General features: G+C 42.2%; 1 protein-coding gene across 1 annotated transcript; it reads right to left on the reverse strand.

Moving 5' to 3' along the window:
• Positions 1–1,599: 1,599 nt before the first annotated feature.
• On the reverse strand, positions 1,600–14,687 carry FBXO45 (F-box protein 45). Its single transcript, XM_036747707.1, has 3 exons — positions 14,367–14,687; positions 7,613–7,969; positions 1,600–4,191 (listed from the first exon to the last, which is right to left on the reverse strand). Exons 1-3 carry the CDS (start codon positions 14,685–14,687, stop codon positions 4,006–4,008), a joined length of 864 nt encoding a protein of 287 aa, XP_036603602.1. The 3' UTR covers positions 1,600–4,005.
• Between the last annotated feature and the right edge of the window lie 268 nt (positions 14,688–14,955).

Genomic DNA, 14,955 nt, shown 5'->3' on the forward strand with positions numbered 1-14,955 from the left:
AGACAGCTGCAGTAGCAGGGGCTAATGACTAAGTGATTTGGGGGAGAAACTGTGCTACCCAACAGATGTTCAGAAGGTGGTGGCGGAGGCAGGAGCACGAGGCTCTGGAGAATGAATGTCCTTTTCTCCCCGCTTCATTCCAAAGGATGGAATGATCATCTGTCAACCAAAATCCAAACTCTTTTTCTGCTCTCGACATCAAGACCTTGTCCCCAAGACTGAAGCCCACCATTGATTTAAATAAATAATAGAAACATAAAAATAATAAATAAAATAATAATAAAAAGTTGTCTTCTTACTCTACTCCAAACCTCAAAACATTCTCACCCATTCCCTCCCACCTCCTCTGGGTGCTTGATCCATAAATCATTACCCTCTCCTTCTTATCTTCTCTTCTCCTTATCAGCCGGCTCCCTTCCCCTTTGCCTACAACATGCTTGGGTTTCCCCACACCCCAAACCTCTTGCCTTAACTCCACTTACATCAAACTTACTTACATCTCCACTTACATCTCTTACTATTGACTACTAAACTTTTAGCAGGATTAATCTAAGTTCACTGCCTCTCGTTTCCTCGCTGCCCCACTGGAATCTGGCTTTTGTCCCCATCAATCCACTGAACTTGCTTTCTCCGGGGTTTCTAAACCCTCTTGATTACCAAAGCCTTGACCTTTCTAAACACAGCATTTAATAACAAAGCCCACCCTCTTCCTTCCCGGTAGTTTTTCTTAGTTTGGCTTCCATGGCATTTTCCTCTCCTGATTCTCCCCTTACCTATCTGACAACTCCTTCCACTGATTCATTTTCTGCTTTCTGTCCCTATGCATGGTTTCCCCCAAAGCTTTATCCTCAGACCTCTCTATACTTTCTCCCTTAACAATCTCATCTAAACCAGCCCTGATCTCCCCCCATTTGCAGCTGTCAGTTGAATACTACCTCAAACTCACTCTGTCCAAAACAGAATTAGGGGTACACCAGACAAGCAAACTTTTTTTAAAGTAACTTTTACCCAGAAACCTTTTACTCAGACACCTAAGAACTTTTAATTATCACTGAGGACTTCATAACCTCAAACCACCTTGTTCTTCCCTAACTGTATCAGATAGTTGATGCTGCTAAGGTTAAACAGGATATTAATGAATAAAAAATGAGAATGTCTTGATTCTCCATAATGAGGAAACTCTCCTAATTTCCCACTCTGTACAAAGAATTAGATGCTTCATTTGACTTCTAAAATCTCATTTTAAATACAACTAATACCAACTTGCTTTTCAATTGCCTTTCCACCACAGAGCTCCAGCTGCCTTTTTAGATCTGGCTTTCGTTAGTGTGTAGTAGTGAGAAAGAGGCAGAAGTCTCTCCATTTCATAGAAAGCAAAACTGGAGGCAGTAGGAACACTTTAGATGATTTTCACTCAACCTTCAAAAACTACATCCTTCCACAGCTGCGAAACAAGCATAATACTTGCATAATTGTGAGACTCGAATGAGAAGTTATGTAAAATGCTCAGTAATACTTAAAACCTTATAGAAAGATAATCTATTATAACATGAATACTATCTGGGCAGTGATGAAAAAGAATAAGATGCCAATTCCTTGAACATTGTAACAGTTTATTTTAATATTTTATACAGCTAGTAGTATTGGTCTCCAATAAATTATATCAAGTTATAAGTGAAGGCTCTTTACTTTTCCTGGCTGCCCTCCCCTTATTACCTCAACTTTACTTTATAGAAATTGCAAATGGGATACTGGGGTATTTAAAACTCCTGCAAGAAAGATAAGGTCTGTTATGAGATATTTTGACAATTAGTGATTGTAAGTTCGCTGTGCACCAACTATGTGTCTCTATTGTCCAAATAGCACCTATAAAACTTAGGAGCAAACAAAACATTAAACAGATGTATCAAATTTTACAAATAAAATACTCAGGAAAAGTTCTTGGAATTGGCTGTATTTTTAATGAGAAAGGGGAATTTCTATTCTTCAAACTCGAATCAATTTAAATGAGGCCAGTTCTCACTCTTCTTTATGTAAATTATAAAGTTTTTTTTTTTAATATATATTGCTGTAGCAGCTATCTAACACACTCGCACTGACAACCCCTCTGTATTCAATTTTAATATGGTGTTTAAAGATTTCTCCCGTGGATACATAAGCAACAAAAGAGGATCCTCAACAGGTATCCCCTTTCAAGCAATATTCCAAAGACAAAATACCTTAAAGTCTTTCAAATGGCAGCATGTAATATATCTTTGTTCAGGGGCTGATTTCTCTCACTCTTTCAGATGATTATCTAATATTACAAACATAATTCTCCAGAAGACACCCAAGAATCCCAGCCAGCTGCCTGCTGTACCATATACCCTGATTTTATTAGATCTAAAAACAAACATACACACGGCAACAGCCTTAGAGGCACAAAGATTCCACTTCTCCCTTAAAGCAAGCTCTTAACACAAAGACAGGTTTGAAATCACACAATTCATGTTTTAACACAGAAAGATGATGTGATTGCTTTTACTCTAATCACTCTACCCCCAACATCTCAGTCCATATGTTGAACATCATCAATTCCAAGGAGACATGAGATAAGAAGCTACTTCTCCATGAATTCATAAATTTAGGTAGGGGTAAACCTTGGAATCACTTACAAAAACCTTCCGAATACTGCCAACCTGAAGCTTTTGGGGAATATTTGACAAGTCTTCGGTGGCCAATTATTTTCAATGAGGATAGGAACATTCTTAGCCTCTGTGTTGAGATCAGAAATGATAAGAATTCCTATCACTCAAGAGAATAAGTATTATTTTGGTAACCCATCAGTGGCTTAGCTGCTTGCATGGTACAAACATGGCAGATTTTTTGAAAAGATAACCAACAGTCTCTACTACATTAAAAGTACAAAGCAAAAGGGGAACATAATCCAATAATCCTCTTCCTAAGGCCAATTTATTATACTAACATGGGTCTTGAATTTAATATTTTCAAGAGCAAATATAATTGTGTGTGTCTGAAGATGAGACACTTTTTTTCTTGGAAGGCCAAGACAAAGGGTCAGGCATCACATGAATGCATATTGAGGATATTTTTAGATCATCCTTATTGATACTAACGTGTAACCAAAAATAGTTTTACCTTCCTTCACTCTTCAACAGAAAGGAAATTTTCAGCTAAAAGAGCTGGGGTGTTGTCATCATTATTTTGGACTATGAAAACAGAATGCAATAGTTATGGAAACCATAAGTCAAATATAATACAAAACAAACCAACACAGCACCTCTCTGTAAACTCCTTTTTTAAAGTATATTAACTATCTAGTTGTCCCAAAAGTTGTTCTAATTTGTACCATGTAGTGGTTTTTCTTTTAAGAAATTAAACCAGAACAAAGCAATTCTTTGTCCTTTTTGGTTTTTTTACAGTTTTTTTTTTACATGTATTGTATATACAACTTTTAAAATAGCTGCACAATTTTCTCTGTTAGAGAAGTGCAGTCCAGGCAGACCATGCTTCTCAGTATATTAAAAATATTAAATAAAACCCAACCAGCTTCATTCTCTAATAGCCAAGCTGGCTGAAAGGGGACTGGGGAGTTGGGAATGTGAGGGAGTGGAGAACAGGCAGTTGTAAAATGGGATCAGTCTCTCTTCACAAAAACACTACTTACAATCTCAAAGTTATCTCCTTATCTTATCCCTGTCACAGCATCTTGGAAATCTCACCTTAAACAACTGAGATCACACACTGCTAGCTTTGAGATGAAATCTGTTGCAACATGCACATATCAACTGCCCACTCAACCAACTGCAACCCTGAGGATTTTTCTGGACTGGTTGAAAGAGGAAACAGAAAGACAATCCCTGCTGTAGAGCTGCTTTTCCAGTTTATAATTCCATGTGTTTCCCAGGATGTTTCTTGGACAAGCATGCATGGCATTGTCATCTCATGATTCCACTCTCCACAAGCAGATTTCTCCTCCATTCCTGGATCCCAACAAAGCCACCGTCATCCATCCAATGGTTTCCCCAGATAAACCAAAGTCACCTCCGTGTTGCCATACACGGCAGACACTGCTGGGTATAAGCAGACCTTTGGCAGTCCTCTAAAGGCAACCCCTAGGAACTCATAGCCACGTTCAAAAGCTAAAGTCTTATCTTCCATGTCTAGGATGACTCGAATCCTTTCTCCTATCTGCAAACAAAAAGAAAAAAGAAAAATTAGAAGAAAAGCCACAAAGGGCTAGCCAGAAGACTATGAAACAGAATCTAGGAAGTTGAGAACAAAACTAAGGATATGAATTTTATATTAATAATCTAAAGAATTAAAAGTTTCTTAAATTAAGCTAAAGAGCATTTTGTTCCTAATTAGGGGTGTGTGTGTGTGTGTGTGTGTGTGTGTTTGTGCAAGTGTGCACAGACGTGAATATATATTAAAATTAGGAAAGTGTGTATGAAATTTTTTTAAAACACATGCATGTGTGTGTAATGGATACACATAACACATATGTATAATAAACACAAAGAATCAATTCCTCTATCATGACAAATAACAATAAATGACATTAAAACAACATTTTTAAAATCTACGAAGCACGTTACTTCCTTGGAGCTCCACAAGTCGGTATGGTAGGTACAAGTATTATTTACAAACGAGGGAAACTGAAAAATTGACTTGCCCATGGCCAGACAGCCAGTCAGAGGCGGGATCTGAACCCAGGTGCTCCTGACTCCAAGTCGAACATTCTATATACTGCACATTTGCTCTGTGACAGAGAGGCAGCCATCTCCTTGCCAAGGCCACATCCTCTACTTATGAACTTAATCCCATTCCTTCAATCATTCCCTTTCTCTGTCATCTTTTATTATTCTTTCTCTATTGGCTTCTTCCCCATTACAAAAAACCCTCCTTCATTTGATGCTGAAATCCCTTCAAGCTATTGTCCCATATCTCTTCTCCCCTTCAGAGCTATAAAAGTCTATGTACACTCATTGCCTCCATCCCCTCACCTGTCTCTCTCACTTCTTTAAGCCTCTGTACAGCCTGGCTTCCAACCCTACCACTCAGTTGAAATTGTTCCCTCCAAGGCTAATGAAGATCTCAACTACTAAATCCTATAGTTTCTCAATCCTCATACCCCTTGACAGCTCCAGCAACCTCTGACACTGTCAACTAGCCCTATTCCTTGGTGTATGTGACACTGCTTCATCCTTCCCATTCTCCTTTGGCTTTATCCACTTCCCACCCATTAAGCACGGGTGTCCCCCAAGGCTCTGTCTTGGGCCCTTTTTTCTCCTCTCTCTATACTCTATTCTCTTCCTTAGTGATAGCATCAGCTCCCACGAGTTCAATTATATTTTTTACTCAGAAGAATCCCAATCTATATATCCTGACTTTATCTCTTCCTGAAATAGGGTCCCAAATTTCCAACTGCTTGCTGAATAAGTAGATCTGGGTGTTTCATCAGAAACTCAAATACAGCACATCCAAAACAAAACTCAACACCTTTCTTCTCCTAAATATGGTCTTTCTCAATACTTCATTATTTCTGTTAAGGATACCACTACTCTCCTGATCAGCCATATGTGTAACCTAAATGTCAACCCTGCTCTTCCTTCACTGCCTTACCATCCAATCAACTGCCCCATCTTGTCAATACTACCTCCACAACATCTCTTGCATCTGTCTTCTTTACATTCCCAAATCAACCACTCTAATTCAGGGCCTTATCACCTTCCACCTAGACTATTTTAGAAGCCTCCCCAATGATCTTCCTAAATCCATATCCAGTAGAGCTACCAGAATGTTTTTAAGACACAAGATGATTATGTCACTTCCTTGCTCAAAAATCTCTAGTGGCTCTCTACTGAACTTAGGAAAAATAAATTCTTCAGTCTGGCATTCTCCAATATCTGCCCTACTTATCCATAAGTATTTCATATCATTCTCCTTCATGCATTCTATAATTCCAGACAAACAGGACCACCAGCTGCTCCCTAAACCTTGCATTCTATTCCCCATCCTCATGCCTTCACAGATGATCTATCTCTTACACCTATAATGCACTCCCTCCTTTATCTCTGACCCTTAGAATCCTTATTAAGTCTTAGCAATGGTGTCATTTCTCATAGGAAATCTTTCTTGAGTCCTCACAATTGTTACATTAGTGTTCTCTCTATACTCACATTACTTTGATTTTTCTAATCTCTATACGTGGTTCCCTCTCCTTCCCCCCCCCCCCAAAAAAAGAACATAAGTTCCTTGAGGAGGAACTTTTTCATTTTTTTGTCTTTGTATTCTCAGTAAAGTACTCAATGTTTGTTGAAGTGAATTTAATTTTTTTATTCAAGATGAAGAGTTTCCATATCATTTACTTTTGTTATAAATTAACGTACTGACTGAGGCAAAGTTGAATGATGTGCCCAGTTCAGCCACCACATCCCATATATCCTCTATTTGAAGGGATATTTTCCTGGGAAGCAACTACTGGAATATATGATAACTTGGTAAAAACTGACAACTAAAAATTAAGAGATTTTTAAAATTATCTCTATTTCAAACACCAATGAATTTACAGCTTTTGTTGCCAAGAAAAGGGCAAAGCTGGCTACAATTACAGAAAGTACTTAAACATCTGTTTGGCACAAAACAGCAGCAACGCTTGTTAAATTACTCTAGAAGTACAATATAACCAAGTACTTTCTCACTTCAAAAATTAATGGAAGGAAAAAAGATGAAGAATAACCAAAGAAACACTAACGTTGGTTATCAAGCCAGCAACCCAACAAGGACGCTGCATCAACTTTTCCCACCTACACTAGACTCTACAGGGGATGTATATATAGTAGTCTGTTAACAGAAAAGGCAAATGTGAGTCCAGAGTCACATAATCTAAGGATCACCAGCTTAGGGCTTACAGCTACAGTAAAAATATCACAAAGCTTGCAGTTTACCCAGACCCTTTCTTAGAGAAATACTAGAAGCCCTGAGAACACTAGGTGAACCCAGAGAAGGATATCGAGCAGTAGCAATGATTTTTGATAAGAAAAAGAGAACAATTTGGAAATGTGTTGGAAAAGACGGCAATCAAAGACAAGATAGGATGATTAAAGGTTGTGTACATATTACTAGATAGCAGCTCCACGCTATCTAGGAGGACAGAGGAATGACTCCTGTTCCAGAGCCAGAACTTCTCTCTGCTAGTAGAAATCATCCCAAAGCTCTCCCACTACATTGTCCAGGGAAGGCAGAGATACGTCATGGAAAGAGCGCTAAATTTGGAAGCAGAGAATTTGGGCTTAAACCCCAGTTCTGTATAGACTAACTTTGTAATGTTAGCTAAGTTACCATCTCTCTGAGACTGACTCCTTGTCTTTTAAATGAGAGAACTCGACTTGATGTCCCCTAAAATCCCTTTTAGCTGCAGATCTATAACCCTATGTGAGTTAAGTTGCTAACCTGCAACAAATCCTTAGGGAATGTTAGGATTCAATAATGAAGTAAAAAGGAGATATGATCACCTTAAGGATATGCTAGGCCCACAGCTTTTGCCATCCACAACTTTTCTTGCATGATTCCAGGGTGTGCCAATAGCAGGCAAGGCCCAGTTTCTCACCTGATATTTTGGTGCATTATTGCACTGTGGAAAACTGCCATTGACTTCCCCGTTATGTAGCAGGTTATTGTCCACTAGGTTCCAGCCCCAGCTCTGGTCGTCACTGCCCAGCAATGCCACATAACCCTGACACTGCATTGGGGCTCGTTTTGTGGCAATTCCAATCACAGCCACAGTGCCCAGAGGGCCTTCCCACCAGACCTCCCAAGCATGACGGCCCTCACTGAAACCAATCTTGGTCCTTGCACCATCAGTGCTCTGGGCGATGGGATTCCGATGTAAAGTAAATCCATTCTTCTTAATGTAGACATTCCTGGAACAGTCATTGGTGCTAAAGGCATGTTGGAAGGCACGTACCTAGAAACAGACAAGAAGTCCAAGAAAAAAGAAAGTCAGCACCTGAACCTCAAGTTCTATATATGCCTACATACCTTAAATTAAAAATGGGAATTTAAAAAAAAAAAAGCTGAAGTTTCTAGATAGGCAACAAGAAACATTAAACCGTACCTTAAAAATTCAGTCGTGATGTTTTCAGCACTATTTAAGCAAAATTTCCAAGCAGTGAGCAAGTCACACTGTTGGCTCATACTGAACCAAGCAAAAGTCTTATAAATTGTTTTTAAACCAGTTCTCCTTATCCTATAGTTCTCTGAATAACACGCTGAATATAAGTGCAAGCTTTTACATTATCTCTTTTAAATATCATCCCATTAGCCTCTACCAGTTTACATATTTTTAAAATTCCAATTGTCACCAACACATTATCTCTGCCTCCCAGTTTTATGATAGCTGCAAATTTAATAAACATCCCTTCCCCTATCACTGACAAAAACCATACTGGGGTACAGGACAGAGTCCTATGGTATGCCATTAAAGACCTCACTCCACATTGACAACCATACTTAAGATGTATTGATTAATTAGCTGTCCACATATCCATATTATCACTTATCTATATTATCACATTTTTTCATTGTTTACATAAGAAAAAGACCAACAAGAAAAATTATCAAATGCCTTGCTGAAATCAGGATATCCAATATCTATAACACTCCCCAGTGTGCCTCTCAAAGGCCTTCAAAAAGCAGAAAATAAAGTTCAATATAGCTTGACTTGTTTTTAGTGAATCCATGCTGGTTCCTACTGATCATCACTCTTTATACAAAGACAAGAAAGTTTAAAAATCACTGGACTAATAAATTCCATGATGATGCAGGATATGCACATCTAACTTATCAATCTCTAGTTTCTGAATTTTTTTTGCCTTTTTTGGAAAATAGATACATTTACCCAACTCTAGTCCTCTTCTATGGCCCACGATTCTCAAATATTATTAACAATGGTTTTACAACTACCTATGCAAGTATTTTTTTAGCTACTTCCAGAATATAATTTGCCTGAGCCACAAGATGAAAGGATTTAAAGAATACAGTTCTTTCTCTCACTAGTGCCTTGCTTCTTTGGGGTTCTAATTGCCCTTATGAATGCTTATTATTCTGTCTTTTCTAGTCAAATATCAATCTCTTTGAAGAAAATGGAAGCAAATATAAGTTGAGTAGTTATACTTTGTCATCTGTTAAAATATACCCCCAAGTAGTGAGCCTATACTAGGTTCTTTCTTTGTTGTTTTTCTTGTTTCATGTCACATCCTAGAGCTCAGTACTGTCTACCATATCAAATCTAGAGTCTTTAGGCTAACTAACATTCAACATCTTCTACCGCTCCATCTCATTTTCTATTACTACCGCATCGATCCTCAACTCCAGCCCAATCAACTGGCTTCTAATCCTTCATACGTGACTTGCTCCCATTGTCGGGTCTTCTTAAAACATCAATAGACACGCTATCTTCTTCTTGGCCTCATTGTTGCTGACAAGAATTAAAATATTTTTAGGCAAAACATACCTTCCAGTAGCTCTAAAATTTACAAAAAAATTTTAATAAACACAAACTCAGCATCAATGCCTGGGTCTGCCACCTTCTTGCCTGATATTACTCACACAATGAGCCATAGTCATAGACATCTTATGAAGTAATCCATCCTCCAGATAGATAGCATCTAAAGGCAATCATCAGAACTTATAAAGTAAAGCTTAAAAGGAGACTGCTAATGATATGCCAGGTCAGTCGGACTTACCATTTTAGCTCAAAAGTAAAGATAGTTACAAAAAAAAAGTAGCCAGTTTGCATAATCTGTAACCACTTATCTTCCTTTAGTAAATTCCACTTTTTGGTTTCTGTGCTGTTTTTTAAAATGTGCAAGTCAATCTACATTTAGAACAGGATGCCAAAATATTAAAATGAATAGGCCTGTGGGTGGCACCTACTGATATGGTTAACCAGCATTTTTAACCATCATTTTTCCCCTGAAAGAATATGTCATCTGCCTGCCACTATCTTACTGCTTCTGTGTTTTACTATATACAGTGTAGATTAACTAACCAGTATCTGTTTTAGGAAGCAATTTTTCCCAGGGAGTCTGTATCAGCGAAGTTTTCTATAAAAACTCATCTGCCCCATAACATAAATTTCATAAACACGCTCTCATTGACAAAAATGCTCAATCATGACACAGCATGGTATAGTGGAAAGTCCAGGTTAGGAATCCAGTTCTTACGCCTGCGTGACCTTAGAGAAGTCATTTAACCTCATTAAGCAAAATTCCTCATCTAATAAAATGAAGAGATTAGACTGATATTGCCTCTAAGGTCCCTTCCGGTTCAAAATTATGGCCCTACGTTTCCAACTAGCATATCAGAACAAAAAGAGTTAAAGTTATGGGAGGAAATAGCCAAAATATTTTCATTGCTTCTCTAAGTGACTTCAAAGATCACCAATAGAAAGATAATCTTTAAATACTCTTTCTCATTTCCAAAATGATAAGTAATTTATTGAAAGCTTGCTCATACTGAAACTCCTCTCTACGAGGTCATTAATAATCTCCTTCTTGTCAAATCCAAGGGCCTTAATTTTTACACTAATAAATGCTCGTTGGCCTGTGCTGTACTTGACGCTGTTTACCACTCACTCTATAGCATCCGTCTCCTAACTCACCTGTTTCTTCTCTGGTTCCTCTTCCTCTTCCACTCTGAACTCCCTATTTAGGAGAAATCCCCAAGTCTTGGTCCTTGATCCTTTCCTTTTTTTTACTCTCCCGCCTCATTATCTACTTTAATCTGATGTCTTGTCACCTCAAGTTCAACACGCCCCTGCCCAAATTCTCCTGCCAACGTGTCTCTATCACAGTCAATGGCTCCCTCTTTTTATACCTAGTACCTAGGCACAGAATCTCGGTGTCACCTTTAATTCCTTCCACTTGATGCTCCATATCTGAGCGCCCAAGTGTTTATGCTGTTGTTGTTCAATCACGACTGACTCTTGGTGACCCCATTCGGGGCTTTCCTGGCAAAGGTACTGGAGCGGTTTGCCAATACCATCGATGACGACGACAAAAACCAAACAAACTAAAGGCAGGCTGAAGAATGGACCTTGGAGGAAAAACTAGTGCACCCCACTTGTTATTTTAAAAAAGGGGGGGAGGGGCAGCTAGGTGAAGCAGTGAATGGAGAACCAGCCCTGGAGTGAGGAGGCCCTGAGTTCAAATTTGACCTCAGACACTTGACACTTACCAGCTGTGTGACCTTGGGAGAGTCACTTAACTTTGATTGCCTTGCCTCCCCCCTCCAAAAAAGTGAGGTGACATGCCTAGGGTAAAGCCAAGACTAAAAATCAGTGCTCTTTCCACTACCTCATCTTCCTCTTCTCTCCCTTCCATCCTTGGTAAAGATACTACCACGATCACTATGTGCCAGGTCACCACAGCAGACTCTTACAGCTGGTTTCCCTGATTCCTGGCTCTTCCCAATTCCTGCCAAACTGAACTATCTTTGCCACTACTTTCTTCATATCACTTCCCCACTCAGAACCCTCAAGAGCTGCCTCTTCTTCCTGTATCAAATGTCCCCTACAACCTGTCTCCATCCTACACACTTAATGCTTTTTGGGGCAGCTAGGTGGCACCTGGCCCACAGTCAGGAAGACCTGAGTTCAAAGCCTCACTAGCTGTGTGACCCTGGGCAAGTCATTTAACCTGCTTGCCTCAGTTTCCTCAAATGTAAAATGGGGATGATAACAGCACCTACCTTGCAGGATTTGTCGTGATGATCAAGTGGGATAACCACAAAGCTCTTGGCACAGTGCCTGACACATAATAGATGCTATATAAATGTTAGCTATCATCACTATTATTTAACTCCCAAACATGCCTATGCGTTGTGGTCATACAAGGTCTCGTGCTTGTTCCATGTAAATTATGTGCACAAAGTGCCTTCCCTGGAATGCCCTCTCTGCTATGAACATACTCCAATCTCACCAGTCATTCAAAAGAGCAGTTAAGGTTACATCTCCACAAAGATCAACTCTTCCTGCCTTAGCTCCCTCTCCTCTCCAAACACCCTACGTGTCCCTTGGATTGCAGGGTTCTGGAGAAAGTCCAGAATTCCTCCTTTTCAATTTCGTATACTGCATCGCACACAAAAGATGGTCAACAATTGCTGCATGATTGATCGAGTGACTAACAATGTATTTTCCTAATCTTTCATTCTTACAACTACTAAAGAAAAAAGGTTTTAAGAAGAAAAAGTGTAATTCTACTTCTGTGCCACAACACTACCGCTATCTGAGGAAAGGTTCCCATAGTGGTAGCCCCACTAGCCTGACATAAAGACTGATCCTAAAAACTGAACAGAGTATGACAGACTAACGATGTATTTGTTAAATATTCAAGAATTATATTGGATAACACCATAAATGCCAGATACCCCAAATAGGAATTGTACATATCTATGTACTTTAATATAAAGGAGCAAAAACAATCAAATTAGGGGATTATAATTAGATGTTTGGTAGAAACTAATTCAGCAAAACCTGGTCAGAAGTAAAAGCTGAATTTTTAAAAGACTACTTCCAAACATTTTTCCTGAATTCAAGACTTTTTCAGTGTCATGCCAACAAACACTTTAATTTTTTACCGATTAAAAAGTCTGTAACACCTAAGGCACGGCCAACATAAACTCATCACAAATCACGTTTAAAGTACATAGAAACTACGAGTTAGCGGAGAAAACAGCAAATAATGATGATGTGGATTTGGAGTTTCATTTGGATCTTAGGTAAAGAGACCAGGCAGCCTAGCTTCACTGAATGGTTTCCTAATTTATTAAAGGGAAGCTGCGATTCAGGTCCTGCACGTAAAGATACTTTGGCTTTGTAACCGGGTCCCATTCATTGACATAACTTTGACACTTATGAAGCGAAGTCCTAGCCCTTGTCCTTCTTCACCTCGTCTTTTGGTGCAACACTGGGCTTCTATTCTTGGCTCCAACCGAACCGTTCCTAGCTCCTCCCAATTGTTTACATCGTACTGGGAATGTTTCCTAGGCGGCCTCACCACACACAACCATCACTAGAGAATTATTATTTCCCTCTATGACTAAGATGCAAGATCCTTGGACAAACGGAGGACTGGAAGCAAGTATGAGGAAAAAAGAGGACTGAACACCTGCAACTAGCAAAGTGGGGCTCAAAGGAAGAAAGCACTAGAGGGCCAAAAAAGTGCCTCCGGGTGGGGCTTGATGGGGCGCCTACCCCCGGGAAAGTTTGGAGGATGCTTGGCCATATATCTGCCATCGGGAACCTAATGCATAACGAGTTCTTAGGCCAGGACGATACAGGCTTATATTTGTGACAAGCAGAGCGGGAAACCGAGCTTTGGGGAGTGACTGCAAGTGCCCCAGTGCGAGAACGAGAGACAGGGGTAAGGGCGGGGTGGGGGGCGGGGAGCGAGCGCAAAGGCCCCAATGGAAGAACAAGAGATGAGGGTAAGGCGCGGGGGAGGGGGGGGGGGAGTGGCGGGTGCAGAGCGAGTACAATTGCCCAGTGTAAGAGCAAGAGATGGGGCGGGGGGGGGGGGGGACGAGTGCAAATGTCCCAATGGAAGAACAAGGGATGGAGGTAAAGGAGGGGTAGCGAGTGCAATTGCCCAGAGTAAGAGCAAGAGATGGTAGTGGGCGGCGGGGGGGAAGCGAGTGCAAATGCCCCAATGGAATAACAAGGGATAGAGGTAAGGGGGGTTAGGAGCGAGTGCAATTACCCAGTGGATGAGCAAGAGATGGGGGTAAGCGAGCGCAAATGCTCTAATGGAAGAACAAGAGATGGAGATGGGGGGGGGGGGGGGGCGGGTGCAGTTGCTCCGGTGGAAGAACAAGAAATGGTGGCAAGGGCGGGGGGGGGGCATGCAATTGCTCCAGTGGAAGAACAAGAGATGGGGGGTAAGGAGGAAAGCTAGTGCAAATGCCCCAGTGGAAGAGCAAGAGATGGGGGTAAGTGGGGGAAGCGAGTGCAAACGCTCTAATGGAAGAACAAGAGATGGAGATGGGGGGGGGGGGCCGGACAGTGCAATTGCCCGGGTGGAAGAACAAGAGATGGTGGCAAGCGCGGGGGGGGCGGGGGGGGGCGTGCACTTGCTCCAGTGGAAGAACAAGAGATGGGGTAAGGGGGAAAGCGAGTGCAAATGGCCCAGTGGAAGAACAAGACATGGGGTTGGAGGCGGGGTGCGGAGGTACAGAGAAGCCGATGCTCTTCCAGAAGGGAAGCCCGACGGGGCCGCACTGTCTCCAAGAACGCACTCCGGGGCGGGCTGGGCTGGGCACGGGGAGGCCGGGGCAGGAGGCGCGGAGGGAGGGCCGCCGCTCACCTTGGCCTTGTAGCTGGGCAGGTTGCAGAGGATGTCGGTGCGCAGCGCCTCCTCGGCCAGGCTGCGGGCGCACAGGCTCCGCCACACCTCGCTGTTCTCGTCGCCGTGCAGGCAGCGGTACCAGTGCTTGCACACGAGCGCGCAGCTCCGCAGCTCGGCCAGCTCCAAGTACGAGAACACGAGCTCCAGCACCCGGCTCGGCAGCCGGCCCCCGACCCCCGGCGACCCCGAGCCTCCTCCTCCGCCGCCGCCGGCACCGCCTCCGCTGCCGCCCGGGGCCGCCGCCGCCACAGCGGCCGGGGGCGCAGCCGGAGCCGCCATCGCCGCTCCCCAAGCCGCCCGGAGGCCGCCACGACCGCCTCCCGCCGTCTCTGCCCGGGAGGCCGAATCCGGCTCGGAGGCAGGAGCGGCTCCCTCTCCTGCCCCACCAACCGCCGCGCCGAACCCCCGCCCCCACCCCCGCCCGCTCTGGGGCGTCCGCCGGCCCCGCCCCACTGTGGGCAAGGCACGCTGCGTCCGCGCGGTCGCCTCGGCGGGGCCCGTCACTCCCCTTCCTTCCCTCTCCCTGCGCCTTCTCTCCGGCTCCTCG

Source organism: Trichosurus vulpecula, chromosome 2 (genome assembly GCF_011100635.1).
Source record: "Trichosurus vulpecula isolate mTriVul1 chromosome 2, mTriVul1.pri, whole genome shotgun sequence".
NCBI classification, from domain to species: domain Eukaryota; kingdom Metazoa; phylum Chordata; class Mammalia; order Diprotodontia; family Phalangeridae; genus Trichosurus; species Trichosurus vulpecula.